Here is a 27316-nt window from a genome sequence, read left to right as displayed (position 1 = left end):
TCATCACTGCAGCAAATTACTGCTCGATCAATAAATACCTCACTGCATCTGCTACACCGCTTTGATTTCAAATTGCACGAATCGAAACTATAATGAGAATATCAGACAAAGAAAATTTGGGGTAATGAAGACCTACATATAAAAAATGATTTTCATGACATGAGAGTCAATAAAACATATATCGCTTTTTGTTTATATCTGGTCGATATGTGTATGTGTTATAATTATTAGATACCAAACAAATTATTTGGTTTTAACGGGATATTACGTGGGTCTAGTTCAGAAATAGCCACCATGGTTATGGTGAGTCTGCATCATTTATGTCATCATTCATATCCGTGTTTACGTCTTTGTACGGCTTTCGATGGCCATGGCGGTATTGTTTGTAGGAGTGACAGGACAGGACAAATTACATTGATACCAATGTATTCCGATTTTCACCGTTTGATTTGATTATTCTTAATTTGGTTCACATAAGTGATTTAGCATGAGAAAATGGTAGTTGTATCTGAGGAAAGAAGGTTTTAGTAAATACGATTTCCGGTTATCGTGCCAGAGGTCTTTTGGTGCTGTCTTTTTACGTCAGAGGTCGCTAATGTACGTGCACTGTAAATGCTCAGCCCTCTTAATATATTGTACTTTGTCATGATTTCATAGTCCCTGACGATGATGTTTTAACCTTTTTTCGGTGCAGATTATATTCGTTTACTCCATTTACAAGTGGAACTCCACGCGTGGTGACCTTTGCTTTAGTGAAGGTAGGCCAAGGTTCTGTACATTCGGCGTCCTGTTTGCTCATTGCTTAGCTTATGGTTGCACACTTTGATATTTTTTGTTTAGCAATCCTGCTGTGTGTAATGGACGGTTTCGACATTTGAGTTGAAGCTGCTGTCAATTGGTCAAGGATGGTTGGAGTCCAGGGGTGTTGTGCTCAGTTACCAAGCCGCTTGCCAAGCGAGCCGTTCCGTTTCAAGTATCCTATGGAGTGCTTGCTTGCATGCTTAAGCCACTTGGTGAGCGCTGTACAAGAAACTTGGTCAATGTCAATGAACACACCCCTGCTGTTGGACTATCCAGCTTTGGACTGATTACATTCAGAAATGTATCACAAAAAAACCTTTTCAAATATGAAAATAGAAGTCAGATTGTTTGGTGGGTTTTCATACATGAGCTATGCTCATGGAAAGAGTGAGTTGCCAGGATAAAAAAGCAACGAACTGTCAAGGCAGTGAGGCCACAGTTGGTCACAAACAAGGGAAAGAACAAACGGGAAACAAGAGATGAGTGAAGAGATAAACACGCCCCCCACTCCCACATCCTCCCTACCCTCAAGCCCCACCCAATCCCAACCTTTGAGACAAAAAGTAGGAAGTCGAAGTACGGAGTTTATAATCTTGCCATTTCCATTTGACTTTCTTCTAGTGATGTATGGTGCGTGGTTCATTAATTAACTTTGTTACCTTGATTATGTTGTTCAAACCTCCAATGGTCATGGAAGACGTTTTTGATTTCAAAATTTAACAAAAAACGGTATTTTGACACATTATTGCTTCTAGGATTAAAATTTACTTTTGCTAACAGGGCTTTAATTCATTGAAATACTGATATCTATCTGTCTGGAAATACTTAAATACTGATAAAAATTTTCAGGAGGTATGAGGGGAGAATGGTGATCTTGAGTAAACTAGAAAGGCATTCGGTAGGGCGCATACCTCCGCTAGGCTGAACAGTTTACGTTTAGTATCCCACTGATAGGCCACATCTAGATCCGACATGAACCAAAATCTAATCTGCTTGTTCTTGTCACCTACTCAACTCATCTACCACACTTCGTCACGACGCATCCACAACTTTTTGAAATATCATGCTATATATCGTTTTTGACCCTATTACTCAATGGTGAAGAATCACTTTTAAAAATTATTGTATCCAGATTCGGATTCGGATTTCACCAAAATGGAATCGATTCGTCTTTGTCGCACACCTAACCTGTCCGTCAAATTTCGTCCGAATCCATCCACAAGTTTTTCAGATATCATGTTCACAGACAAACACAGACGGGGGTGAAAACATGACCTTTGTCTACCTTTGGTGGCGGAGGTAATTCTGTTTTGATTTGCCCTGTTCTAGAAAGAAAAACAACTTAATTTTTTTTACCTCATTACCATTATTGTGCATCTAACCAGAAAAATAATGGAGGCTTTTTAGAGCGTCAGGGTATTCGCAGCAGATTGAGAAACATTCCGAGGCTAGAACGAATCCTGCAGAGATTGCCTCTCCATTACAGATTGTACATCTATCGAAAGTAATACTGTATTGTTACATGTTCAGTGAACAAACACTGCTGGCAGGACAACTTAGAGGTAACGTGTGCTGTCTCTCCTGGGTTCGAATCCTGACCCAACTATAAACTGTCATCCTGGTGTTCCACAAATAGGGTGATTCATCAATGTATTATCATTAATAAATGTGTGCTTCCTCGGATGGCCGTTAAACTCGGCGTCCCGTCTGCCGGCATTAGTTGGTGGACGTGAAAGATCCCGCGGTGTCCTTCGCAAAGAGTCGGCGAGCTATCGCTGGACACTGAACAAATTAATCCTCTCCAAGAAGTTCTGTCACTCAAGCTTTTGGGTCTCACTATCTGCCATGATCTTTCCTGGGAAAACCACATTTCAAATCTGGCCTCCAAAGCCAGTCGCCGACTGGGGATCCTCCGTCGTGCGAAGTCCTTCCTTGGCACACCTGAGCTCCTCACCACATACAAGGCTTTCATCCGCAGCTCAATGGAATACTGCTCTCCCCTCTGGGCTGGTGCTCCTGCCTCACACCTAGCTCGTCTTCACGCTGTTGAAACCAAAGCGTTCAGAATCATTGGAATCTCCCGCGATGACGCTAACTCCGAGGGCCTTTCACTCACTCACCGCAGGCAGGTTGGTGGTCTTTCCGTCTTCTACCGACTCCTCTCTGGCCTTGCCCCCCCAGCTCTCTCTGGGCTCTGTCCCCCAAATATTCCCACAGGTCGCACAAGATCTGCCTGCAACCCTCTTATGGTTAAAAACCACCGTTTAGAGGCCATTTTTTCCCCGCAAAGCGGGGGTTGGCCTTTTCGGGGACCGTGGTAGTTGTTGTTTTTTGGTCCCCTTTTTGAAGCAATGTTTTACGGCCGGATGCCCTTCCTGACGCCAACCCTTTTTGCCGCCTTCAACGACACACAGGGAATTACCAGTGAACTGGTACTCAATTAGCCGACCTCGGAAGGATGACAGGCTGAGTCAACCCCCCTGGCATTAATTCGGCGATCGACCGAGATTCGAACCCAGGATCCTAGGATCCTAAACCGGCACCCTAGCCGCTAGCCCAACACCAGGGACCTCTTATGGTTAAACTGCCAAAATCAACACTCTCTGCTCTCCTTCACTCCTTCATTCCTCTTTTCTCCCGCCTCTGGAACAAACTCCCTCACTCTCTTCAATCCCACTCCACCCTCCAGGTCTTTAAAACAGCTGTTCACCACCATCTCTTATCTTCCCCCATCCAAAACCTTGATCTTTTCTACCCCCGCTAATTTCACCCCAAATCCACTTTTTTGAAATACCAACTTCTGTCCTGGAAGTCCTTGGTGTCCTTGTGTTTTATACTTCTCCCACCCCCCCCCCCCCCTTCCCACGCCTCCTCCCCCCAAGCCCTTTCCCTCCCACACATCTCCCTGCTCTCAAATGTTATGTTTGTGTGCTTCCCCTTCTCTCCCCATCTTGTCTTCCGCTACCTCTTTTTATATATTTTGTTTGTCTGGTTGATTTGTTTGTGAAATAAATGTTAGCTCTTTCACGAGCCTCGATTCAGTGTACAAAAAAAAAAAATTACAAATTCCTGCCTAGACTGCAAATGTTTGGTTTTTTTATTTATTCTTTTTTTTGGTGGTGGTGGGTGCAATATCGTCTTCATAGCTCTGATCTTCAATGTTGTATATTTCCAATGTTTGATTTTGTTGTCAGGTGGGACATAACAATGGCGGCAAGGAAGCTTGCTCTGTCCTCCATTGACTGGATCGCTTTCTCTGATCGAGTGCCACAAAACCAGAGACACATGTTCAACGCGCTGAAGACGCAAAGTGACAACATCGCTGTAAAGTGCGGAATTATTATTATTTTCATTAATTGCTTTCCGGGATGTGTGCTATCATTCGTTACCTGACATCTCTCAGAGGCTTCAATAACCTATGCAAGTTGAGTCATTTGCAGGTGTGTTGCCTGTCCCACCTTTGCAGGCTAGCTGCCTTGCCCGAGAAGACTCCAACCATCGATTGGGCCTACTATCGCAAACATGTTCCTCAGACCGCTATGGTGGATGAGTTTGAAAAGAAGGTGAGAAATAACAATAAAATGACCTTGTCAGTCAGTCTGTCTCGCTTTGTCTCTTCATTTCTTATCTCCTCTCTTAGCACTTTGAGCACAGTCACCAGTTTTCACAGCCCTAATTAACAATCCGACAATGCTGCGTAAGGCATCTCCATTTACTGGCAACTGCACCTTTCGTTCCATTTGGCCCATTCAAAAGTAGACTTTTTACCTCCGACACCAAAGGTGGATGGAGGTTATGTTTTCACTCCTGTATGTCTGCCCGTTTGTTCACAAGATATTTCAAAAATTTGTGCGTGGATTCGGACGAAATTTGGCACACATGGGTCATTCCATGTCAAATCATCAAAGAATCTGCCGTCATCTCTCAGATTTTTGTAAAACTTTGGGAACCAATTGGGACCCATGAAAAACAGCTAGAACTCAAATATTTTTGCTAACAGCCTCTTAATTAGTGAGATACAGGTTAACGAACTTTGGACTAATTAGCGCGATGTCGCGAATTCAAATGGCCATATCTCTAAAAGTATAACACCTAGAGAGCTGGTTTTGGTGTCATTTTAAAGGTATTTTCATGCCCTATAAATTTGTCTGGGCAACATTTTCCTACCTCCAATCACAAAAAAGTTATCACAAAATAGAAACTTCAATCGTGATTCCCAAAAAAATGTATCCTTCAAATTTCCTCAAATTCATCCCAGATGTACCTTATGATGTCAAGAAGCTTCCACATAAGTTTTGTGATGGGAACTCCAATAGTTTCTGAGATATGAGCAATAATGTACATGTACGTATGGCATATAGGTTCGAAAATCAGCATTTGTAATGTATTATACAATCATTCTAACCTAGCCATGACAGGGAACACAGGGAACAACCATCAATTGCTTTGAAGTATCATATACTTTCATTTTCAACTGGGCCTGAGGGGAATTCTCATCTGGGGAATTCTAACTGGGATTTCCCATGTGGGTAATTCGAGGTGATGCAACTTTCACAGTCTAAGATCCCCAGGGAAAGTCCAAGTTGGCTTAGTGTAATGCTTAGGCCTGCCACCAACAGAAATTGGCAGTTCACTTCTGAAGGAGCTGCAGAAAAATGATGACTGCCAAGGAAAAGTTCATCTTGAAGCAGAAATCCTGCTGCAATCCCTTTGGAGCTCATGAAAAACCAAAGTCGTCTGGCTTGAGAGCTGTTAGCCAAAAAGCCATAGCCGCTCATCCAAGCCTCAAACTGCAAAGTGCACAGAAAATCTGTACCCAGTGTCGTAAGAAACTGGCAAAAAGACAACCAGGTGTGGTAGAGACTCAGAGTGAAATACCATTACCAGTGACCAGCAGCGCTATTAGCAGTAGTGAGGACAATGATGGTGGAGGTGAATCACCAATACCAGGCAGTTCAGGGGAGTTTGAATTTCATTCTCCTGAAATGGAACTGAATACACTGAATGAGTCTTTGGGATTGATTGGAGAATCACCTATTCCAAAAAAGAGACTTGCTGCAGATAAATATGTGAAATCCAAAACCAAGAAAATCGGTGACACTGTGAAGAAAAAATTGGAAATCGCAACAGGATTGCCATCTAACAAACTCCAGGATGCAGGACAGGAGATGATAGAACAACTCAAGCACAAGTTTGAATCAAGTTTGAATCAAGTTTGAAACTTACACCTGGGATGATCGATCACAATGTCTCAGCCATAACTGGTTATGTTACAGTGGATTATGATGGTCACTGGTGGGTTGCATGTGTCATGGAACATACCCCAGAGAGGCATGAGGTGGATGTTAAGTTCCTCCATCCACATGGACCATCCCCATCATATACATTTCCGGAACCAGCAGACCCTCTCACTATTGACTACCAGGATGTGCTTACTACTGTTGAACCAACCACTGCAACTGGAAGGACATATTGTATTTCCAAGAAAGAAACAAGTGCTGCTGTTGCTGCATTGAAGAGGAAATTGAAAGCCTAAGTCAGGTTAGTGAACACTGTGTACTTGAACTCACTTATTGATTGTATAATACATTACAAATGCTGATTTTCGAACCTATATGCCATACGTACATGTACATTATTGCTCATATCTCAGAAACGATTGGAGTGCCCATCACAAAATTTATGTGGAAGCTTCTTGACATCATAAGGTACCTCTGGGATGAATTTGAGGAAATTTGAAGGATACATTTTTTGGGGATTCACAATTGAAGTTTATATTTTGTGATAACTTTTTTGTGGTTGGAGGTAAGAAAATGTTGCCCAGACAAATTCATAGGGCATGAAAATACCTTTAAAATGACACCAAAACCAGCTCTCTAGGTGTTATACTTTTAGAGATATGGCCATTTGAATTCGCGACGTCGCGCTAATTAGTCCAAAGTTCGTTAGTCTGTATCTCACTAATTAAGAGGCTGTTAGCAAAAATATTTGAGTTCTTGCCGTTTTTCATGGGTCCCAATTGGTTCCCAAAGTTTTACAAAAATCTGAGAGATGACGGCAGATTCTTTGATGATTTGACATGGAATGACCCACATGTAGCATATAGTGGGGGGGCCAATGTTTTCCCGTTGAATTCAAATGTTAATTTGTGGACACTGGTTGGGTTGTCTTTAGGGATGATAGAAGTTGTAGAAAAAATATGTCTCCATTTTTTTCAAGTTCTTTATAGCGGCCATTTTGGATTATCAAAATGGCGTTTGTTGAAAACCGAAATTGTCATTATCTTGGCTTCTAAATGACCTAGAGTGTTAATTTTGGTGTCCAAATGTACATATTTGCGGATACTTAATCCAATAAACACACATTTATACACCTACATATGATCAAAAGGGTTCTTATGGCAGCCATCTTGGATTTTCACGCACTTATGCCAACACATATATATATATTTTTCCATCATTTTCACTTCTAAATCACATAAAGGCTGGACTTTAGTGTTCAAATGTACACTTATAATGTCTTTGTGCAATATTTTTAGTTGGCAGTGTTCATTGTTACATTGAAGGATCTCCATCCTCCTCATCATCAGTGTTATCGATTCCCATGGGGCGCTCCTGACCCGTGTTACCACACACCTCTTCATCTGCCCCACACATACACATCTCAGAACAGTTGAGATGCTGAGACCTGCATGAGCAGTGAGACATGCATTGGGTCTTCTTGCAGTTACATTTGATTAGATGTGTGATGGCAGCTGGGGCTGGAGGGTCCTTGGTTGTGATGGGCACCAGCTGATCTCCTTCTGCTCTCCATCCATGTTCTGTTGGTTGTGGAAGCTGGGGGTCCGGTACATCAGCCTGATGCCACACCATGGCCTGGAAATGTGCACGAGCAATGGCTTCATGTAAAGCTCCCCGTGTTGGTGGCAGCTTCTGTGCCTCTAGCTGTTTCTTGGTAAACAGTCTCCACCTCAGCTTGCCCACATCCACAACTGTAGTACGAGGCTCATACAGCTGGCATACAAATGCCTCAATGTCACTTTCTGTGTCAGCTCTCAGCTCCTCAGAGGCCCCAAGGTCATGAAACGCAGATACCACCTCAACAGAGCACCTATTGAGGGCTTGCCAACATGTGAGCTTTCCCTTGCCGGCAAACCGACCAGTCTGGTCTGCTCCCGTGAATGCATGGAATCCTGGTAGGGCTGCAGCCTTCCTGACACCAAGTTCATGTACTATTGGTTCCAGTGAGATTTGCCTCTTCTTGTTCCCCACACCCGTGATGAAGTATGTGTCTTTGCATAGTTCATGGTACCGGTGGAGTGCTAGGATGAATACATCAGTATCAGGTGACTGAATGTACAGCTGTGTTGCACCTCTTCGGACGGCATCTAGACTGTGAAGAAAGATCCTCGTATCAGCCTCCTCCTGGGAGCTACGGAGATGCTGTACATCCATGCAGTTGGAGAAGACATCCTGCCTTGAAGTGACGATGAAGACCTTGGTAGTCCCCTCAAAGTGACACAGAGCTTTCTTTGCCAGATAGACAGTTAGCTCATCTTTGGTGTTGGTGTGCGACAGGAACTGTTTTGCTGTCAGTTTCCCAATCGGGGTGCTGTCTTGAACGTGGTAAGCAGTGGGCGGCTTGCCACCTTGGCGCCTCTCCCGTGTGGCCTCTTTCAGTGAATTTGGCAGATCATATCGGTCAAACACGAGGTGGACTTCATCATACCCGTTGGTCTTGCAGTCCAGTGTTGCATTGAAATGGCCAGCCCACTGGGCACATGTTTTGACCCATTGTGGCTTACCCATTGCTTGCACTAATGCCATGCCGTCTATGACAGTCACCTTCTTGGGAGGGGGTGGAGTATGTTCAGGATTGTCGTCGTCTGGCTGCTGACCAGTGCCAGTTGACTTCTTGGGTAGATCTTCTAGGATGCCCATGAGCTTGCTTTTGTCTGTGCATGGTAGTAGTGTCCCAGCCATTGCAAAGAGGGTTCGTGGAAGCGCGGTGAATTCATATTGACCTATGGCATCCTTCAAGTTGATCTCTGGTCGTGAGCGGGCCACGATCAGCATGCGCGCAAACAGTGACCTGTCGTCTTTCAGCTCTACAACCTTGTCTGCCAGTTTGTGCTTCACAGCTTTCCTGGCACTCTTCCACATCTTCAGTTTGACCTTTCCCATTCTGGCCCAAAGGTTGATTTCATTTGTGTTGATGCGCTCTGCAACAAACATGTTATACGCTTTCTGACCAATCTCATCTTGGTTGCAGACATCCTTCTGTACTTCAGCTGGCATCACCACCTTGGTGATGATAGTCGTCAGGTCTTCACCCTCATGCGTCATGGGATTCATGGACTCTCTGATCACATTCTTCAGTCGACGAATGCTGTCTTCCTGCCGAGCCCAGACTGTGGTTGATAGGTCGTGGTGCTCCTTGCGTGTAGCTGATTGTGAGCCAGCCATCTGACGGGCTTCTTCAGCAAGCCTACTCAGCTCTGGTGCTGTCAGAAAGAACCTTTCGCGGGCACTGGCATTCTGGGTAATGCCCACAATACCCCCTGTCACCTTCATGATCCTGTTGATGTGCTCCAGTGCATGGTCCACACCTACAGCACAGAAGGGGATTTCATTCTTATGGACACTGAAGTTCCCATCCATGAACTCTTGGTAGATCCCTGGATCTGTCATCTTCAGGGCCTTCATCTCTGCAAGGTACCGGGGAGTCAGCCTGGCATATTTCTGTTTGTCATGTGCAAAGAAGTATATGCACATCTCATCCAGTGAAGACAGGTGAAGCTCAAATTGTCCATCACGGGTGGCACGGATGAATGTGTATATCAGCATTATCATCCGCATGTAGCGTCGCACAAACTTGAACAGTGGACTCTTGGCTTCTTTCCTCTCATCAAACTTTGCCATGGCCTCCAGGACTTCGTTTGACTCGAGGACAGCTAGCATGTTGTTCTGCGCGCTTGTCATCTCCTCTCGGTTGTGTAGATGACAGCTCTGGGCAACCTGTTGTGCTGACTGGGTACATGGGCCCCTCAGATGGGGATGCTCTTGGAAGAATTCGTCCACATAGAGGTCGAAGAGGGCTTGGACAGTGGTGATGTGGGCCTCCAAAGCCCTCTTCATGTGCTTGGCTTCCAGTATTTGTCTGGTCGTTGTTGGGCCATAGATATCAGCCTCAGACCAAGCCTCGTCAAGACCACTGTCCTCTATGGCATTCCCAGCAGCCCTCAGTGCAGCCATCACAGTGTGCATCTCCCCTAGTCGCAGTACCCACTTGCCTTTGCAGTCATCTCTGGTCATCTCCAGCTGTTTGGCTCGCTCATACAGGGCCATGTCTAAGGTGATCACTGTCTTCCTATCGGGACCCATGACCATGCAGTTGATTTGCTGTGTCTGTTTCAAGACTGTTATCAGTGTTTGCCATTCATGGGCTGGTGCTGCTACCAATGGCAGGGCGTTGACCTCTGTCAGAGGCTTCGAAGAGGAGAGCAGTGAGTTGTAGGCTGTCCAAGTTGGGATATCGTGATGCTTGATCCTACTGCCAGGTGGTTGTTTTGGATCGTGGACGAGTGACCCAACAGGGTCAGCATGCTGGGGTTCTGCAGCTTGCAGCTGGTCATCTGGTGGGATGATGTCGTCTTGTACGTCCTCAGCTTCAGCTGTTCGCATGATTGTGCGTGAAAGTAGCCACACTGTGTCCGTCGCAGAGTACGGCTTGGTGACATCTGGGTTTGACCGTGTCTTGAAGCTATACGTGGTACCTGTGGCAGATTGTTTGTTTGGTGCTTGGCAAGGAACAAAGTCTGGAGCAGTCAGAACCTTGAGTGAGCGGTGTCTGGCCTTTCGGTCATGTAGTGTCAGTGTTCTATGTTCATCTGTGGAGGGTGCATGTTCCCGTCGTTGGTAGAGTGCCCAGGCTGTAGCATGGAGTGTCCGCTTCCCATCAGGTGTGTCTTCATTGAAGTCACTGTTGTCCACTGCAAAGAAGACAAACGTCCCTATGCGCATGGTTCTTGGAAAGTATACACCCTGTTCTGTCGTAGACTCTATGACTGAGTTGGCCAGCTGTGTCTCCAACCGCAAGATCCGACTATAATCAACAGACAGACCGAACCCATGCAGGAAATCCAGAAGCTTCTTGTTTCTGGTGGACTGATGGACTACAATGGCAACGGCAAGCTGCTGTGGCCATTCTAAGCGATGGCGGAATGGTGCATCTGGCTCTTTGGGCTTGTACGTGACTTGGCGTTTTGACTTGTAGCCGTACATGATGTTCTGACTGATGGTTATAACATCTCGATGAATAGTGGCTGAGCGCATAGTCTCTGGCTCAATGCTCGTGGCTGGTCCTTCCAGTAGCCAGCGGAGGAAAGCATAGAGTACTTTGGGTACATGCTTTTCAGCATCATCAGTGTTCATTTCTCCTTCAAATTGCCATGGGTGCTTGTTCTGACAAGCAATGGCACTGCGGAGAACAGAGGCACTCTCAAACAGTTGTTCGATGTTTTTTTCATTTGTCTTCGTCATTGCATCTTCGACAGCTGCATCACGCACGGCAGTGGAGAATACACAGTCTGACTCGTTTCGACGTTTTGGTTTCATGAAGTGAACGTCATCAATGTGAGAGTTGATTTTCTCCTTCATGCCTTGGGTAGTAGGTGATGGGACATTGTGCACACCATTATTGTCAAGAATCCTGGAGTAAACCGACTTCAGGTCAGACATGTTGAGAATTTCACCAGCTTGGAGTAGAGAGCGAACAAGGCTGACAAACTCAATGTCTGCGGCTATTTTGATAACATTAGTTTCTTGCAGTATGTGTTCTTTGTCATCACTTGATGTCCCACTCTTGGGAGCACGTTGGACATTCTGCACCCAGCATGGGAGATGATACTTGACGTCGATCGCATGAGCATCATGTGCACTGATGGCAGCACTCAGCTGAACTTTCCACTTGTGGTTGCTGCCTTCTTCAACAGCTTTCTTCAGCTGTTTACCTGCGTTGAACGTGCATACAACATGTACACTTTCCTTAGTGACCTCTTGACAGAAGAAACAAAGGTCTCTGTTGAATGGAGTTGATGATGAACGTGTGAAGCGAAGAGTCTCGTCTTGCGTAGAACCTGAGGTACTTGCAGCGGCAGGTGCAGAAGAAGGACGTCCACACCTCTTATGAAGATGCTGGGTGTCGCCATGTTCGCAGGCTTTCTGGTGGCGAACTCTAGCACGCTCCAGGTGAGCAGTGTTGCATGTAGATCCATAACATGCCCGGTGCCACTTTGCTTTATTGTTCCTCAAGTCAGTGGCAGTGAAACAGCTTAATCGTTCGCTGATCTGTTTGAAGTCGGCATCACCATATCGTGCCCTCTCCTGGATGAACTGGAGAAACTTTGCATATGAGCCCAGTGCTGGCTCAGTCACTAGTGCACCTTGGGGATCCTGGCACTGAATGCAAAGTGTGAAATCAGTTTCTTTCTTGGTTTTCTTGCTTTTTGGCTCCATCATAGCTCAGGGTCACGAATCTGGAACATACAAATAACAAATAACAATTAAGATAGATGTGCATTAAGTTAGATTTTGGACACTGGTTCGGCTGTGCCATAAAAACCTATTTTTATCCCTTGTAGGTTATTAAAGAAGGTTTCATTCAATTCTCTATCCCCAAAAATGTACAACTGGACACCAGAATCGAAACTCTAGGTCATTTAGAAGCCAAGATAATGGAATTTTACGTTTTCGACATCCGCCATTTTGAAAATCCAAAATGGCCGCCATAAAGAACTTGAAACAATTGGAGACATATTTTTTCTAGAACTTATATCATCCCTAAAGACAGCCCAACCAGTGTCCAAAAATTAACAAGCAATTTCACCGGGCATTTCAATCTGCTACATTGGCCCCCCCACTAATATGTGACAAGGACGAAATGATTAGATTTTGGTGAAGATTCGGCTATGAGAATTTTTAGTGATTCTTCACCATTGGGAGATAGGGCCAAAAACGATACATAGCGGGATATCTCAAAAAGTTATGGATGGATTTGGACGAAACTTGTTGGACCGGTTGTGTGTGTGACACGGACGAAATGATTAGATTTTGGTGAAGTTCCGGATCCAGCTCGTATAATTTTTAAAGTGATTCTTCACCATTGAGTGATTATGGCCAACCAGACGGAGGTATGCTCTCTACTGAGTGCCGTTCTAGTTCTGAAGTGTTTACCCTGCTGGGTAACATGACGTTCCAGTGGGGTGGTGGTGGTGGGGGGCGCAGCCTACGCCATTCCCTCAGACAGTTGTTATTGCCATTGTCATCCAGCTCTTCCGACCTATCAAATCCCACGACCCATCATTAATAGGTAGATTTGCCAGTGAATAATAGATACTAGATATCATGTTGAAGAAGTGGACTCGATATTGGATGTGGCCTTGTGGCTGCTGCTGGTGTTTATGTTCATTACCCCATGCGTGTGAAGCAAAAAGCAGCGTTAAGCAATTATTGGTTCACTGATTTTCTGTCTCTCTGCAAACGTCACTTTATGATCGAGAAACTACTCGATTTAAATTGAATGTTAAATTTTGAATGAATCATAAAAACAAACCTCTAGTTTAGCAGTATGTACTTTGGCTCAGCCAAACAAAACTGAGTCATTCCAAACAGGAAACGGGCACAAATAATTGATATAATGTGTTGCATAGAGTGGTGTAAAAGACACTGCATTAACGGCGGTAAACTTCTGGGTTTTTTATTTATTTATTTATACAACTTTAAAAAATTTCATTTCAATTTACTTATATACTTGAACACTAGAACCCAAGTCGCCTTTTTGGAACTTTCAAAAACCTTTTGTCTAGCAGTACTTGGACAAAATATTATGGCATTTTACATCATCTCGACCAATCGAGCTTTCTGCTCGCAGGCCTTGCCATGTCCTTTTTTTCTCCGCCCCTCCCCCCCCCCACCTTTTTTTTTTTTTTCTCAAGACTACGTGGGCTGAGGTGTTTATGACCTCTCCAGTTACCTCCACCACCGAAGGTTATGTTTTTACTGCTGTCTGTTTGACTGAACAGGATATCTTTAAAAGTTATGGCCAGATTCGAATAAAATGTGGTGGAGAGGCTTGGTATGTAAGAAGGATGAAATGATTATATTTTGATGAGGATCCACATGCAGATCTGATAATTTTAAAGTGATTCTTCACCATTGAGAGGTGGGGCTAAAACTCATTATATAGCACCATATCTCAAAATTATGGACGGATTCAGCCGAATCTTGGTTGGACATGTTGGGTACGTAACGAGAACGAATCGATTTGATTTTGGTGAAGATCCGAATCTGGATCCAAATATGAGAATTCCAAAGTTGTTTTTCACCATTGAGAGATACGACCAAAAACGATGTGTAACAAGAAATTTCAAACTGTCATGGATGAGTTATGACACAACTAGGTGGACGAACTGGTTAGGTGACGAGAACAAGCCGATTACATTTTGGTTCAGCTCTGAATCCAGATCCGAGCAATCAGTGGGATACAAAACATAAACTATTCAGTCTGCCAGAGGTGTGTGATCCATCGAATGCCGTTCTAGTTAAAATAAAATAAAAAATTTACTTTTTTTTTTTTTGCAGTTTGTGTCGCTGACGATTCCACAGCCGGCAGACACTCAGACTGCAAAGATTGATGTGCAGGAAAAGGAATCGGTGAGTTGTTATTGTTTTTAACGTCTGTGCATATATACACAAAGAATTAAGTTAAGCACCCCCCCGTTTTTTTACAACCTCGCACATTACAAGTTTGTTGTCGTCAAAACAGTGTAATATACCCATGATATTGCTATATTTTCTGGAGAAGTGATATTATGGTCACATAAAAACATAACAATCATGCCGTTTTCAATATTTTATTCTGAATAATTTAAGGTGAAATTTTTTGGGAATTTTAGGCATATTTTCACCTCAATTTAAGTATGGAGCTATAGGTCCATCACGGACAGTGTGGATGACGTTTATGTTTTCTAACGTACAGTCATTGTTCTGAGAAGACCTCTAGCGATCTTTGCGTCAATAACGTGTGTAGGACCCACGTGATCGGATCACTGACTCAACCCTACGTCTCATAGACCCTGTAAGCCGTCGTATGCGTTGCTGTGGCAGGTTGTTCCATTCCCGATGTAATGCACGTTCCAATTCATCCAGATTGGCTATTGGAGGGACCATCTTCGCAATTTGTCGTCCCAACATGTCCCAAACGTGCTCGAGGGGGTTCAGGTCAGGACTGTACGCAGGCCAGGGGATGGTTGTCACAGCACCTTGCTCCATCCGATCACGTGGGTCCTACACACGTTATTGACGCAAAGATCGCTAGAGGTCTTCTCAGACCAATGACTGTACGTTAGAAAACATAAACGTCATCCACACTGTCCGTGATGGACCTATAGCTCCATACTTAAATTGAGGTGAAAATATGCCTAAAATTCCCAAAAAATTTCACCTTAAATTATTCAGAATAAAATATTGAAAACGGCATGATTGTTATGTTTTTATGTGACCATAATATCACTTCTCCAGAAAATATAGCAATATCATGGGTATATTACACTGTTTTGACGACAACAAACTTGTAATGTGCGAGGTTGTAAAAAAACGGGGGGGTGCTTAACTTAATTCTTTGTGTATATTATATGGCATAATTTCTGTTGATAAAATCATTGCCATAGAGAAATTCCCCAGGTAGTTTGAGGACTCGCTTAGAATTAGAAATATTCCTGGTGTGAAACCTGATTACTCGCAGTGCATACTGTCTTGTGTTAAATTATGGATGGCTCTTTTACTTTATTTATAAACTATGGCTGACGAATCGTCTTTGATGTATCTAAAGGTAGGAAGGCCCTTTCTCCACCCCATCTCCTCCTCCCCCAAACTATGGTAACAATGTTTGAAGGGGAATAGTGTTCTTATTGGGAGGTGGGGAGAGCGTTGGGGCCAAGCTTTGCTAATAAGGTTGTTGTGTGTTACTGTATGTCAAGCTGCTTTTGATGTGATCATGTAAACAACGTGATTTATTCACAAACAGGAAAAGTCTGCCCAGGAGTACATTGCCGCTTCAAATGCTGTCATTACTGAGTTTGAGCAGCAGGTAAGATATTTTGTCAAACAATCTTTATGACAAACGTGTCCGTCTGGGTTACAAAGATGTGTGATTTCACTTCTGAATAAATGATATGCCAGTTGCATCTGCAGGCAGTTCTTATCAATGTAATATTTATTTAGTTTTCCCCCCTTTTCCTGCACAGCTTCATAAGTATAAAACGATGATTCCCTTTGAGGAGATGACAGTTGAAGATGTGAACAAAGCATTCCCAGAAACTCGGCTCGATAAAGAGAAGTATAAATACTGGCCCTTCCAACCTATATCAGGCCTCTGAGGACCTTAGGTTGACTCGCTTGTTGTCGATCTTAGTCCCTCACTTGTTCAATAAAACCCGTATGTCTTGAGTCTTGTTGTTGTCATTTTTAGCTGGTCTGGAACGCAGTTCCGGGGAGTTTATGGGATGGTGCGTCGTCCGTCCGTCAGTCCATAAACACTTGCAACTTCTCCGAAATCGCTGATGGGATTGTGACCAAATTTGGTCAGTTTGTTCACGCCATTAAAAAGTCGAGGTATAATGGAGGTCTACCAGGGGTCAAAGTGGATCCAGGTTTTGTTTGTTTAAAGTCTTATGATTATGTTAGTATGAGTGTACATGCTGCCCTTTCTCCAAGCAACCATTGAAATTTGCTTTATAAATACCTTTAGTCAGTGTAGTATACTGTTTATTATACCAGGCGAGTGTCCAGGGGTATTGCCCCTATTTTTTATTCTGGCTTCATGGATAATAGTCTATTTAATCCGCAGAATTAATTGGTCTTTCCTTTCAATAATGTTGAATGCTGTTTTCATAAACAATGAAGTGCATTAATGTTCAGCAACAAGATAAACATTGTATTGTCACACACCGAGCACTATAAAGATGTATCTCAATATATTGTGCCTTCTTGTTCCTCCCTCGTTCTTTAATGCGTTACAATGACAATGAGCAGTGGTGTTGTCAACCTTTAATCGGTTTAACGCTTCAAACCAAAACGTCACCATACATCAAACTTTTCTTTTTTTTTAACACAAAGTTCCAATCAAAATCTGCCATGTTGCTCTGTGCAAAAAGCTCTAAGCAGTAATTTGCTTGGCTTGTCTTCGGATACATGGAGGAATAGCTTGGTTCAATGCTTAGCTATGCCACAAGTCAACTTGGCCAATCATGCTTGGCCTGAGAATTAGGTGAAAATAGTCACCATGTGGCTAATTGTAACAAACTGAGCAAAATCATGGCAGTTCTATGTACCAAGGTACCTAAATGGTACAATAATACAATATACAGATCAGGTCAAGTGGGACATTAACCCCCATCCTTGTGTATAATGCCATGTCCGCTTTGTGGACTCTGTGGACAAGACATGGCCCACAAAGACGAGTAACCACCTTTAGGCCCACAAAGACGAGTATCCATTACAAAATCAAACCAGTATGCCGTGTACCCCTAGTGGCTTCGGAGGGGATGTCCTTCCTCTTGAAAAAGGACATAATATATCGGGGAGTGGGGGAGCTGTATGACTGAATCTGAATAGAGGATACAAAACGAGTGGGTATTTTCAAGATTCAATTTGTGCTTACCAAGTAGAAATACAGTTTTCGGACAAGTTGTACTTTATTCCAAAACTTACGATTTGAATGCGAGGAAGAACAGGATAATTTCACTTTGTAAGATAATTTTGTAAGAATTTGTAAGAAGAGGATAATTTGTAAGAACTAAACTTTGTAAGAAATAAACTTTGTAAGAACAGGATAATTTCACACTGTAAGAGGAAGAACAGGATAATTTCACACTAAGAGGAAGAACAGGATAATTTCACTTTTGTGAAACTAGGCAGGTCCTTAATCTCTCTCTTGATCTAGCTTCTTGGTTACAAGGTCTGGTTTATGCCCGGTGTCCACACCTCCAGACTTGTTACTCTGAAGTGCCCTGTGCTAGATAGGGGTGAATTAGCAAATGTATTGCAGCGCACAGAGCACCCATGCAGCAAATCACAGTCCAACGACAGTGCAAAGCCTTCTCCACCACCACCTGCAAAGCAAGATGTACAATGAAATCAGAAACAGGAAGGATGTGGATTTTTCTGAAGTGAGCCAATTAATCCTTACTTTTTTTTTTTTACGCATCAATTGAATTAATGTATTTGTTCCTAATCTGAGGTTGCTGTACAATTCTTACGTGGAAACTTCCATGCTAAGAGCAAGTGTGTGCGTATGTGCACTCTCCGCCATAAAAATAACCTAAGACGTGATGATTACCCTCGCCAGAGGAGAGGGCATTGCATATTGCGTTTGTTTGTCTGTCTGTTCGCAAAGAATAAATATGATTTTTCTCTGCAACCGTTGGTCCGATTGACAGGAAATGTTCATCATAGGTGCAACTCCACGTGTAGAAATTTTTTTTAATGAAAATTATGACGTCATAGGTCACGTGGTATGGGCACAATCTTGGAAAAACTGAAAAAATTTGCACCTCTATCTCCGAAAGTTCTGCATAGAAAAAAATTGAGACGGCTCATTGTAAAGAACTCTCCATGGGGAATAAAATATGCTAATGATGATGTCAGGTGCCTCATTATGACGTCATAATTCGACAAGTACAAAACTTCATCCGATCAAGATGAATTTTATTGAGCGTCATCTAGGGATAAATTGGTGGAGACAAAAAATGAGGACGTCATCGGTCACGTGGTTCGGCCACCATCTTGGAGAAAAAAAAATCGAAAAACGTTGCACCTCTCTCCGAAACCGCTCCAAGGAAAAAATTGAAACATGGCGCATTGTCAAGTACCCCTTCCCCTTGGGGAATAAGATATGTTCATGATGTCATCTGTGCCTTTGTTATGACATCATAATTCGACAAGTACAACACTTATCCGATCATTATGAATTGTTTTTCTCAGCAACTGTTGGTCTGATATAGTTGTTGTGGAGTTCTAGTGATATAGTTGTCTCTAGTTGTTGTGGTGGGAGGAGACCTGAATGGACATGTGGGAAGGAGTATGGATGGTTTTGAGGGAGTTCATGGGGGTTACGGATATGGTGTGAGAAATGGAGAAGGTGAAAGGATTTTGGAGTTTGCTGATGGAGCTGATTTGTTGATTTGTAATACTCAGTTCCAGAAAGAGGACAATAAGCTTGTTACATACACGTCAGGTGGGTCGACGACAACCGTTGACTACCTGATGGTGCGTCGGCGAGATAGGGGGCACCTCCGGGACACAAAGGTGATCCCGGGGGAGGAGGCTGTTTCACAGCACCACTTGGTTGTCTGCGACATAAGGGTGAAAGGTGCGAGGAGAGCTCGGCGGGTGAAGTACCAACCGAGAATGAAGGTGTGGAGGTTGAAAGAGGTGACAGTAAGGGAGGCATTAAAAGAGAGGCTGAGTAGGGTAGAGGATGATGTTGTTGAGCTTGAAAGTGGTTGGATGTCAGTGAAAGCTAGTCTGTTGGGAGCCGTTGGTGAGGTATGTGGATGGACAAAAGGACCACCGAGGCACTCGGAAACATGGTGGTGGGATGTTGAGGTTGGAGGGAGGATTGACGAGAAGAGGAAGAAGTTCAAAGAGTGGCAGAAGGCGAAGGGTACGGGAGCAGAAACAGCAGAGCATGAAAGTTATAAGGCAGCCAGGAAGGCTGCAAAGAAAGAGGTAGCAAAGGCGCAGGAGGCATGTAGGAAAATGTTCGGAGAACGCTTGGATTCGGAAGAGGGTCAGAAAGCAGTATTCAGGATTGCAAAGCAGATAGCGAAAGAGAGGTGTGATGTGATGGGGGTGAGTTGCTTGAAGGATGAAGTGGGACAAATCGTTGTCGACCCAGATGGAATTAAAGGAAGATGGAAAAGATATATGGAAATGCTGTTGAATACAGAGAATGAATGGGATGGCAACATAGAGAGTAACCCAGTTTTAGGACCGGCAGAGAAGATAACTGAGAAGGAAGTTGAGGAAGCGATAAAAGCAATGAAGAGTGGAAAAGCGGGAGGGCCGACGGGAGTTGTGGGAGATATGTTGAAGGCAGCAGGAAGTTGGGGGTGTGAAGAGAATGACAGAGATCTGTAATCTGGTGGTGAAAGAAGGCCGCATTCCAGTGGATTGGGAACTGAGTACCCTCGTCCCTCTATACAAGGGAAAAGGTGACCCTCTGGAGTGTGGCTCGTACCGAGCGATAAAGTTATTGGAGCATGGAATGAAGGTATTGGAAAGGGTGTTGGAGAGGAGGATAAGGAAGAAAGTGAAGATCGACGAAATGCAGTTTGGATTTATGCCAGGAAGAGGAACGACAGATGCGCTTTTCATTGTGAGGCAGTTGCAGGAGAAGTACATGGATAAGAGGAAGAAGTTGTTTTTTGGGTTTGTTGATCTGGAGAAAGCATTCGATAGGGTTCCACGCAAAGTATTGACATGGGCATTGAGGAAGTTAGGAGTGGAGGAATGGTTGATCAGAGTAGTGATGGCAATGTACAAAAGAGCACGCACAGCTGTAAGGACTAAGGACGGGAACAGTGGTGAGTTTGAGGTGAAGGTGGGAGTGCATCAGGGGTCGGTACTAAGTCCACTACTATTTATAGCTGTGATGGAGGTGCTGGCTCAGACCGTAAAGGAGGGTTTACCGTGGGAGTTGTTGTATGCAGATGATCTGGTGTTGATTGCGGAAAGTATGGATGGACTGAAGGAAAAGATGAACAAGTGGAAGGAATGTATGGAGACAAAAGGTCAAGGTGAATATCGGAAAGACAAAGGTGATGGCAAGTGGTAAAGCATGTGGTGAGGTGGAAAGAACTGGGAAGTGGCCGTGTGCTGTGTGCAGGAAGGGTGTCGGAGTGAACTCCATTCAATGTACAATGTGTGCTGAGTGGGTTCATCAAAAATGTAGTGGTCTGAGAGGGTCATTAACCAGTGTGGCAGCTACATTCAAATGTAAGGTGTGCACAGAGGGAGCTGCAGATGGAGGAAATGTTGAGTTGGATCTTGGAGACGGCGTGAAGCTGGAAGGTGTGAAAACATTTTGCTACCTCGGAGACATGCTGAATGGAGAAGGTGGATCAGACTCGGCAACGGTTGCTCGAGTGAGATGTGCATGGAAGAAGTTTCTGGAACTGAGTGGCGTGCTGATGATGAGGGGAGTGTCATTGAAGCTGAAGGGAAAGGTGTATGCTGCATGTGTGAGAAGTGTTATGATTTATGGGAGCGAGACATGGGTAATGAACGTAGAGCAGCAACGAAGGCTGGAAAGGGTGGAAATGCGAATGGTTCGATGGATGTGCGGAGTTTCGTTGAGAGAGAGGAAGACAAATGATGAATTGCGAAAGATGATGGGAATATTGCCTGTGATTGATGCTGTGAAGAGGAACAGGTTGAGATGGTTTGGTCATGTATTGAGGAAGGATGAAAGTGACTGGTTGAGAAGAGTGATGGAAGTTAATGTAGAAGGAAGTAGAGGACGGGGAAGACCGAGAAAGACTTGGCTAAAGATGGTGGAAGAAGAAATGCGGGCAAGGGGGTTAACAAGGAGAGATGCAGAAAATAGGGCAAAATGGAGAAGATTGTCATGGGGACCGCAAGGCTAACCCCCGCTCTAGCAGGGAACATGGCCTTAAAATGCATGTTGTTGTTGGTCTGATGGGCACGAAATTTTCACCATAGGAGTGCCTCCTCATGTAGAATATTTTAATGATAATCATGATGTCATAGGTCATGTGGTACAGGTCCCATCTTGGAAAAATCCAAAAATGTTGCACCTCTTTCTCCAAAACCGCTGCATGGGAAAAATTGAATCATGGCTCGTGTAAAGAACTCCATATGGGGAATAGGTGTTGACGACGTCATTGGTCGTTATGTCATAACATGTCATTACTCGACAGGGACAACACTTCGTCTGATTAGTTTGAAATGTATTGAGCGTGATCTATGCATCAATTATATTTGAGAATATAAATTTATGATGTCATCGCACACGTGGTCTGGCAGCCATATTGGATCAAAGAAAAAAAAAATGTTCAAAAACAGAAGAGTTGGCTCGCAACAAGTTGACTGCACAGGGTTAGTATTCTATGAATACCATCTAATTTTTCATGTTATACATGCCTGCATATGTACTTGTAATTGGCTAACCCCCACTCTTGCAGGGAAAATGGCCTTAAAATGCCTGTTGTTGTTGTTGTTGTTGTTGTTGTTGTTTATGTACTTGTAATTGTTTTTTTTAAAATAAGTAGTACTTTTTATTTATGTGTAGATATTATTACACTCTTTGTAATTTTTATTTATTTATTATCTTTACTTTCATTTTAGATTGTAAATCATTCAAACTTAAGCTTCTGGCTGCAATGATTTGATAATAAACCATGAATTGAATTGTATATTAATTGAGAGTCATCTCAGAAACTACTCAAGTGATAAAGCAAAAAAAAAATAAATGCAGATAAAATGTGAATGAGTTTGATTAACAGAGAAAATCAGTTGAGATTTTCAGTTGCATAAGTATTCAAACCCTTTGCCTAATTAACCCTAAATCACTTCAGCAGCAAATTATTTGTTTGAAAGGTTACAAAATAAGTGTAATAGATTTTACCTGAACGTAATCGGTTATGGTTAAACTTAAAAATTAATCTCCCCCACTTGTCTAAGGAGTTTTAAGGTGCAACTCACTTGGTCAAACAACAAGGCAAGTATGAAGACAAAGGAGCTTTCCAAAGAAGTCAGACCTGAAGTGCTGGAGAAGCACCGTTCAGGAAAGTGTTATAAGAAGATTTCAAAGTCACTTGTTATCCCTTTGAGTACGGTGAAGAGAAGTGTAAGACGTATCGTACCACCCAGACTCCACCGAGATGAGGTTGCCCATCCAACTCAGCAGCCGTACAAGCACAAAACTGGTTCAGGATGGCACTGCAAATCCACCAATGACTGAAAGATCTGCAAGCCTCTGTCTGAGATTGGGACCTGTGTTCATCAATCAACAATATCCTTTTCCCCTCACAAAACTGGCTTCTATGGACAGGTGGCAAGAAAGAACCTATTACTGAAAAAGGCACATCTAAAAGCTCAGATGGAGTTTGTGAAAAAGCATCTTTTATGATACTGCAGGTATGTGGAGAAACGTTTTGTGGTCAGATGGCAAAATTGAACGTTTTGGTCTAAATTCAGTGTGTTACGTCAGGCACAAACCCAACACTGTACGTTACTCAGTCAACACCATCCCTACTGTCAAGCATTGTGGTGGCAACATCATGTTATGGGGCTGCTTTTCATCAGCAGGGACTGGCAAGCTTATCAGGGTAGAAGGGACAATGGGCGGTGCAAAGTACAGGAGAATCCTTGATGAAGACTTGCTTGAGTCAGCCCTGATGCAACTGGGTAGGAGATTCATATTCCAGCATGACAATGACCCAAAGCATAGGGCTAAAGCCACGAGGGAGTGGCTGAATAAGAAGAAAATAAATGTTCTTGAGTGGCGCAGTCAAAGTCCTGACTTGAACCCAATTGAACATTTATGTTGGCTTGGAGACCAAGGAGACCTTGAACAATTGACTTGGAGACAAAGTGCAAAGCTGGTAGAGACTGACCTAAAAAGACTAATCTCAGTCACTTCTGCAAAAGGTGTTTCCCCCAAGTGCTGACCCAAGGGACTGAATACTTTTACAACCAGTAAATTTTGATTTGTACATGTTTTTTGCAGGTATTTCTGACATGTGACCTCCAGTGTTTAGTTTGACCTCTTCAGTTATGAATAACAAAGTTCATTTGGAAAAATTGTTTCTTCATGATTCATCTAAATGTGGCATTATTGGTCAGGGGCGAATACTTTTGCAGGTCACTGTACCTTAAAAGCTTAAACCTTTTTTGTGTTGACAGTTGAGACGTCAAAACTTATTGGATTTAACACAGACATCATAAATGTTGCAACTAACTGATAAGTATAACAAGGTGCAAAGGTAGTGCCATGAAGATTTAAAAGTGTGGTTGTCCGAAAACTATTCAATCGCTAGATGCACTTGTTCGTCACATGTTTATTGATTCACAAAATTTGATTCTTTAGCAAAAGAGGCTATATAGCTTTGGGAGGAGTTCAGGAGACGATAAACAGATAAAGAAGAGCACGTCGCAATGAATCATTGAAATACCTTACAAAACTATTGTGGTATAATTGTTTTTTTTTAACTCATACATTTAGCTTATACAAAAATGATATAACATGAAGCCATAACATTAACTAGAACGGCACTCGGTACAGCGCATACCTCCGCCAGGCTAAACGGTTTACGTTTTGTATCTCACCGATAGGCTGGATATGGATCCAGATCTAAACCAAAATCTAATCGGCTTGTTCTCGTCACCTATCCAACTCGTCCATCAAGTTTTGTAATAACTCATCCATAACAACAACACCAACAACAGGCATTTTAAGGCCATTTTCCCTGCTAGAGCAGGGGTTAGCCTTGCGGTCCCCATGACAATCTTCTCCATTTTGCCCTATTTTCTGCATCTCCTTGTTAAGCCCCTTGCCCGCATTTCTTCTTCCACCATCTTTAGCCAAGTCTTTCTCGGTCTTCCCCGTCCTCTACTTCCTTCTACATTCATTTCCATCACTCCTCCTCCTCCATTTCCAGCATCCTCCGTCGTGCGAAGTCCTTCCTTGGCACACCTGAGCTCCTCACCACATACAAGGCTTTCATCCGCAGCTCAATGGAATACTGTTCCCCCCTCTGGGCTGGTGCTCCTGCCTCGCACCTTGCTCGGCTTCACGCTGTTGAGGCCAAAGCTTTCAGAATCATTGGAATCTCCTGCGATGTAGTCAACTCCGAGGGCCTTTCACTCACTCACCGCAGGCAGGTTGGTGGTCTTTCTGTCTTCTACCGACTCCTCTCTGGCCTTGCTCCCCCAGCTCTCTCTGTGCTCTGTCCCCCAAATATTCCTTCAGGTCGCACAAGATCTGCCTGCAACCCTCTTATGGTTAAACTGCCAAAGTCTAGGCTCTCTGCTCACCTTCACTCTTTCATTCCCCTTTTCTCCCGCCTCTGGAACAAACTCCCCCACTCCATTCAATCCCACTACTCCCTCCAGGTCTTTAAAACAGCTGTTCACCACCATCTCTTATCTTCCCCCATCGAAAACCTTGATCTTTTCTACCCCCGGTAATTCACCCCAGAGTCCTTGCAGCGTTCATATGTTTTATTCCTCTCCCACTTCCCCCCAAGTCCTCCCGATGTCCCTGCTCTCAAATGTTGTGTTTGTGTCCTTCCCCCTCTCTCCCCATCTTGTCTGCCGCTCCCCTTGGTTTTTTGTGTTTTGTGTGTCGGTTTGTCTTTTTTGTGATTATTGTTAGCTCTTTCACGAGCCTCGATCTTGTATACAAAAAAAAAAAAAAAAAAAAAAAAAAAACTTCTCAACCAGTCACTTTCATCCTTCCTCAACACATGACCAAACCATCTCAACCTGTTTCTCTTCACAGCATCAATCACAGGCTCTATTCCCATAACTCATCCTTAAACTTGAAGTGCTTGTCTGTCATCTTGAATAACTCATCTATAACGTTGAGATATAATTTTTGGCCCCTTCTCTTAATGGTGAAGAATCACTTAAAAAAAAAAACTGGTATCTGGATCTTCACCAAAATCTAAACAATTCGTCCTTGTCATGCACATAACATATCCACAAAATTTTGTCAATCTGACTATAAATTTTTGGGAGATATCATGTTCACAGACAAACAGACAGGGATGAAAATGGAACCTCCATCCACCTTCGGTGAGGGAGGTTATACTTTAGCCGACGGAGGTAATAATCATGCAAAATTTTGACCAGGCAGCTGTACAAAGGTACCTATCTCACAACTTTAGGGGCCATATATTTATTGCACTTGCAAATAAGATGGAATTATTGACATTGACACCCAACCTCGCCCTCACCCTATGCCCTTCACATGCACCTTGCCTTCTGCTCCTAAATGTCTTCCCTTTCTCTACTCGCAACTTCCTAGCTTCCCATTTCTCTTCCTTTTTATTTTCTCATTTTAGTAAACCCCCTTCCCCGACGCAATCCTCCGGAGAAGGCCCCCCTTTTACGATGTTAAAAATGGGACATTCATCTCACATTGTCAAATGTAACGAGTGGTACTGGAGGCTCTTTTGGTGCTTCTGTGGCTAAGAACCAATCCTTGAAAGATCACCATAAGGAGTGGTATTTTAAAATAAATCTTAAGTAAATACATCCTTCAGCATCCAAAATAAGATTCTTAAAACAATCATGATGTTGACCGACGTCTTCAAACAATCACGAAACCAAATAAACCAGTTATTATCCCAGTATAGCCTCTCCAGACGAAACTACACTGGTTTTCTAACTAAGCCAAAAGGAAATCGTTCGATAGTAATAATACTTTGACCTTTCACACAAAAATGGGTTTCACGTGTGTTAATAATGATTTAGTTACCCCATAAATCTGAACCTGTCGTTTTGCACAATAATTGCATTCTGCTTCTATCTAATAATCCCGCGCGTGAAGCGCAAAGCGGAGTTAAGCAGTTCATTCACTCTGTCTGTCTGACCTGTCTAAAGATGTCAGTCTATGATGGAGGAACTACTTTATTACAATTTAATTCTATATTTTGAACACCATAGAACATAAATTGGAACATGAACCTGTAGTTTAACAATACTTTGGCTCTGAATTTGGAAGATTGGACAGAATCTCGTCCTGACCGTGCAAAAGCACACTGAGGAGTAAAGTAATTGTTTTACTCTGTCTGCTTGTCTGGCAGTCAAACAAAATTGAAAGTCAGTCCAAACAGGAAACTTACTGCTTTTAGGGACTTTATAAAAGACGCAAACAACAGGCACGAAGACCTCATTTAACGTGTTGTTGTTGTGTAGCCCTGGACAGTTCTCTCAAACGTGCCCACAGCATGGAGGCAGCCGATTAATCTTCCAGAAGCAACCCAGAGATCTGCCATATCGAGGATGGTGTACCCCACCTTCACAAAGTCAGGGCCACGACAGAGTTAAAGAGAGAGAGAGAAGAGACAGATAATACTGAATAGGGAAAGGGCAGTCCATAGGGACCAATTGGCTCTCTGACCGTGACCGTGCTGCACCGACGAATCCAGGCAGCACGAAAGAATGGGGAAGATTTGGCCCCCAACATACGTTGGGGGGTACAACCGCCACAAAGCGGCATCTCCAGTAGTTTCTCATTTAACCTGTCAAATAAGGTGGTGCAAAAGATGTTGCATCAACAGTGGTAAACTTCCTAATTACAAAAAAAAACAAAAAACTTTTAAAACCTTTATTTTATTAAAATATTTATTTGGGTTTATACTTTATTTGAGTATTTGGGTTTATATTTGAGTTTATTTAACTGTCTGATCGAGATTGACTTGATG

At 43.3% G+C, this 27316-nt stretch overlaps 2 protein-coding genes across 10 annotated transcripts in view; one reads left to right on the top strand and one right to left on the bottom strand.

Annotated features, from left to right (window-relative positions):
* Nucleotides 1-332: 332 nt before the first annotated feature.
* Nucleotides 333-16307, top strand: ATP5PD (ATP synthase peripheral stalk subunit d). Its single transcript, XM_078785508.1, has 7 exons — nucleotides 333-597; nucleotides 695-758; nucleotides 3996-4130; nucleotides 4268-4364; nucleotides 14442-14513; nucleotides 15886-15948; nucleotides 16106-16307. Exons 3-7 carry the CDS (start codon nucleotides 4009-4011, stop codon nucleotides 16235-16237), a joined length of 486 nt encoding a protein of 161 aa, XP_078641634.1. The 5' UTR covers nucleotides 333-597; nucleotides 695-758; nucleotides 3996-4008; the 3' UTR covers nucleotides 16238-16307.
* A 585-nt stretch (nucleotides 16308-16892) lies between these two features.
* Nucleotides 16893-27316, bottom strand: part of LOC137434401 (TBC1 domain family member 24-like) — a 111859-nt gene continuing 101435 nt past the window's right edge. For all 9 annotated transcript variants that reach the window (XR_013624704.1, XR_013624706.1, XR_013624705.1 and 6 more), the window contains one exon: nucleotides 16893-17971. Coding sequence is in view for 6 of the 9 variants with exons in the window: in XM_078785506.1 (XP_078641632.1) it covers nucleotides 17811-17971 (161 nt within the window). In the remaining 3 variants the exon portion in view is untranslated. The remainder of the gene's footprint in view (nucleotides 17972-27316) is intronic.

Source organism: Myxine glutinosa, chromosome 10 (genome assembly GCF_964187855.1).
Source record: "Myxine glutinosa chromosome 10, kmMyxGlut1.1, whole genome shotgun sequence".
NCBI classification, from domain to species: Eukaryota; Metazoa; Chordata; class Myxini; order Myxiniformes; family Myxinidae; genus Myxine; species Myxine glutinosa.
The sequence above is the reverse complement of the archived record's forward strand: the minus strand, read 5'-3'. Positions and strand labels throughout refer to the sequence as shown.

What these genes read in the sequence shown, in the direction of transcription:
- ATP5PD (XM_078785508.1), top strand. Translation starts at nt 4,009, where the DNA reads ATGGCGGCAAGGAAGCTTGCTCTGTCCTCCATTGACTGGATCGCTTTC. An exon ending in TGGATGAGTTTGAAAAGAAG is followed by an intron (nt 4,365 to 14,441) that starts GTGAGAAATAAC and finishes TTTTTTTTGCAG; the next exon opens with TTTGTGTCGCTGACGATTCC. An exon ending in TTACTGAGTTTGAGCAGCAG is followed by an intron (nt 15,949 to 16,105) that starts GTAAGATATTTT and finishes TTTCCTGCACAG; the next exon opens with CTTCATAAGTATAAAACGAT.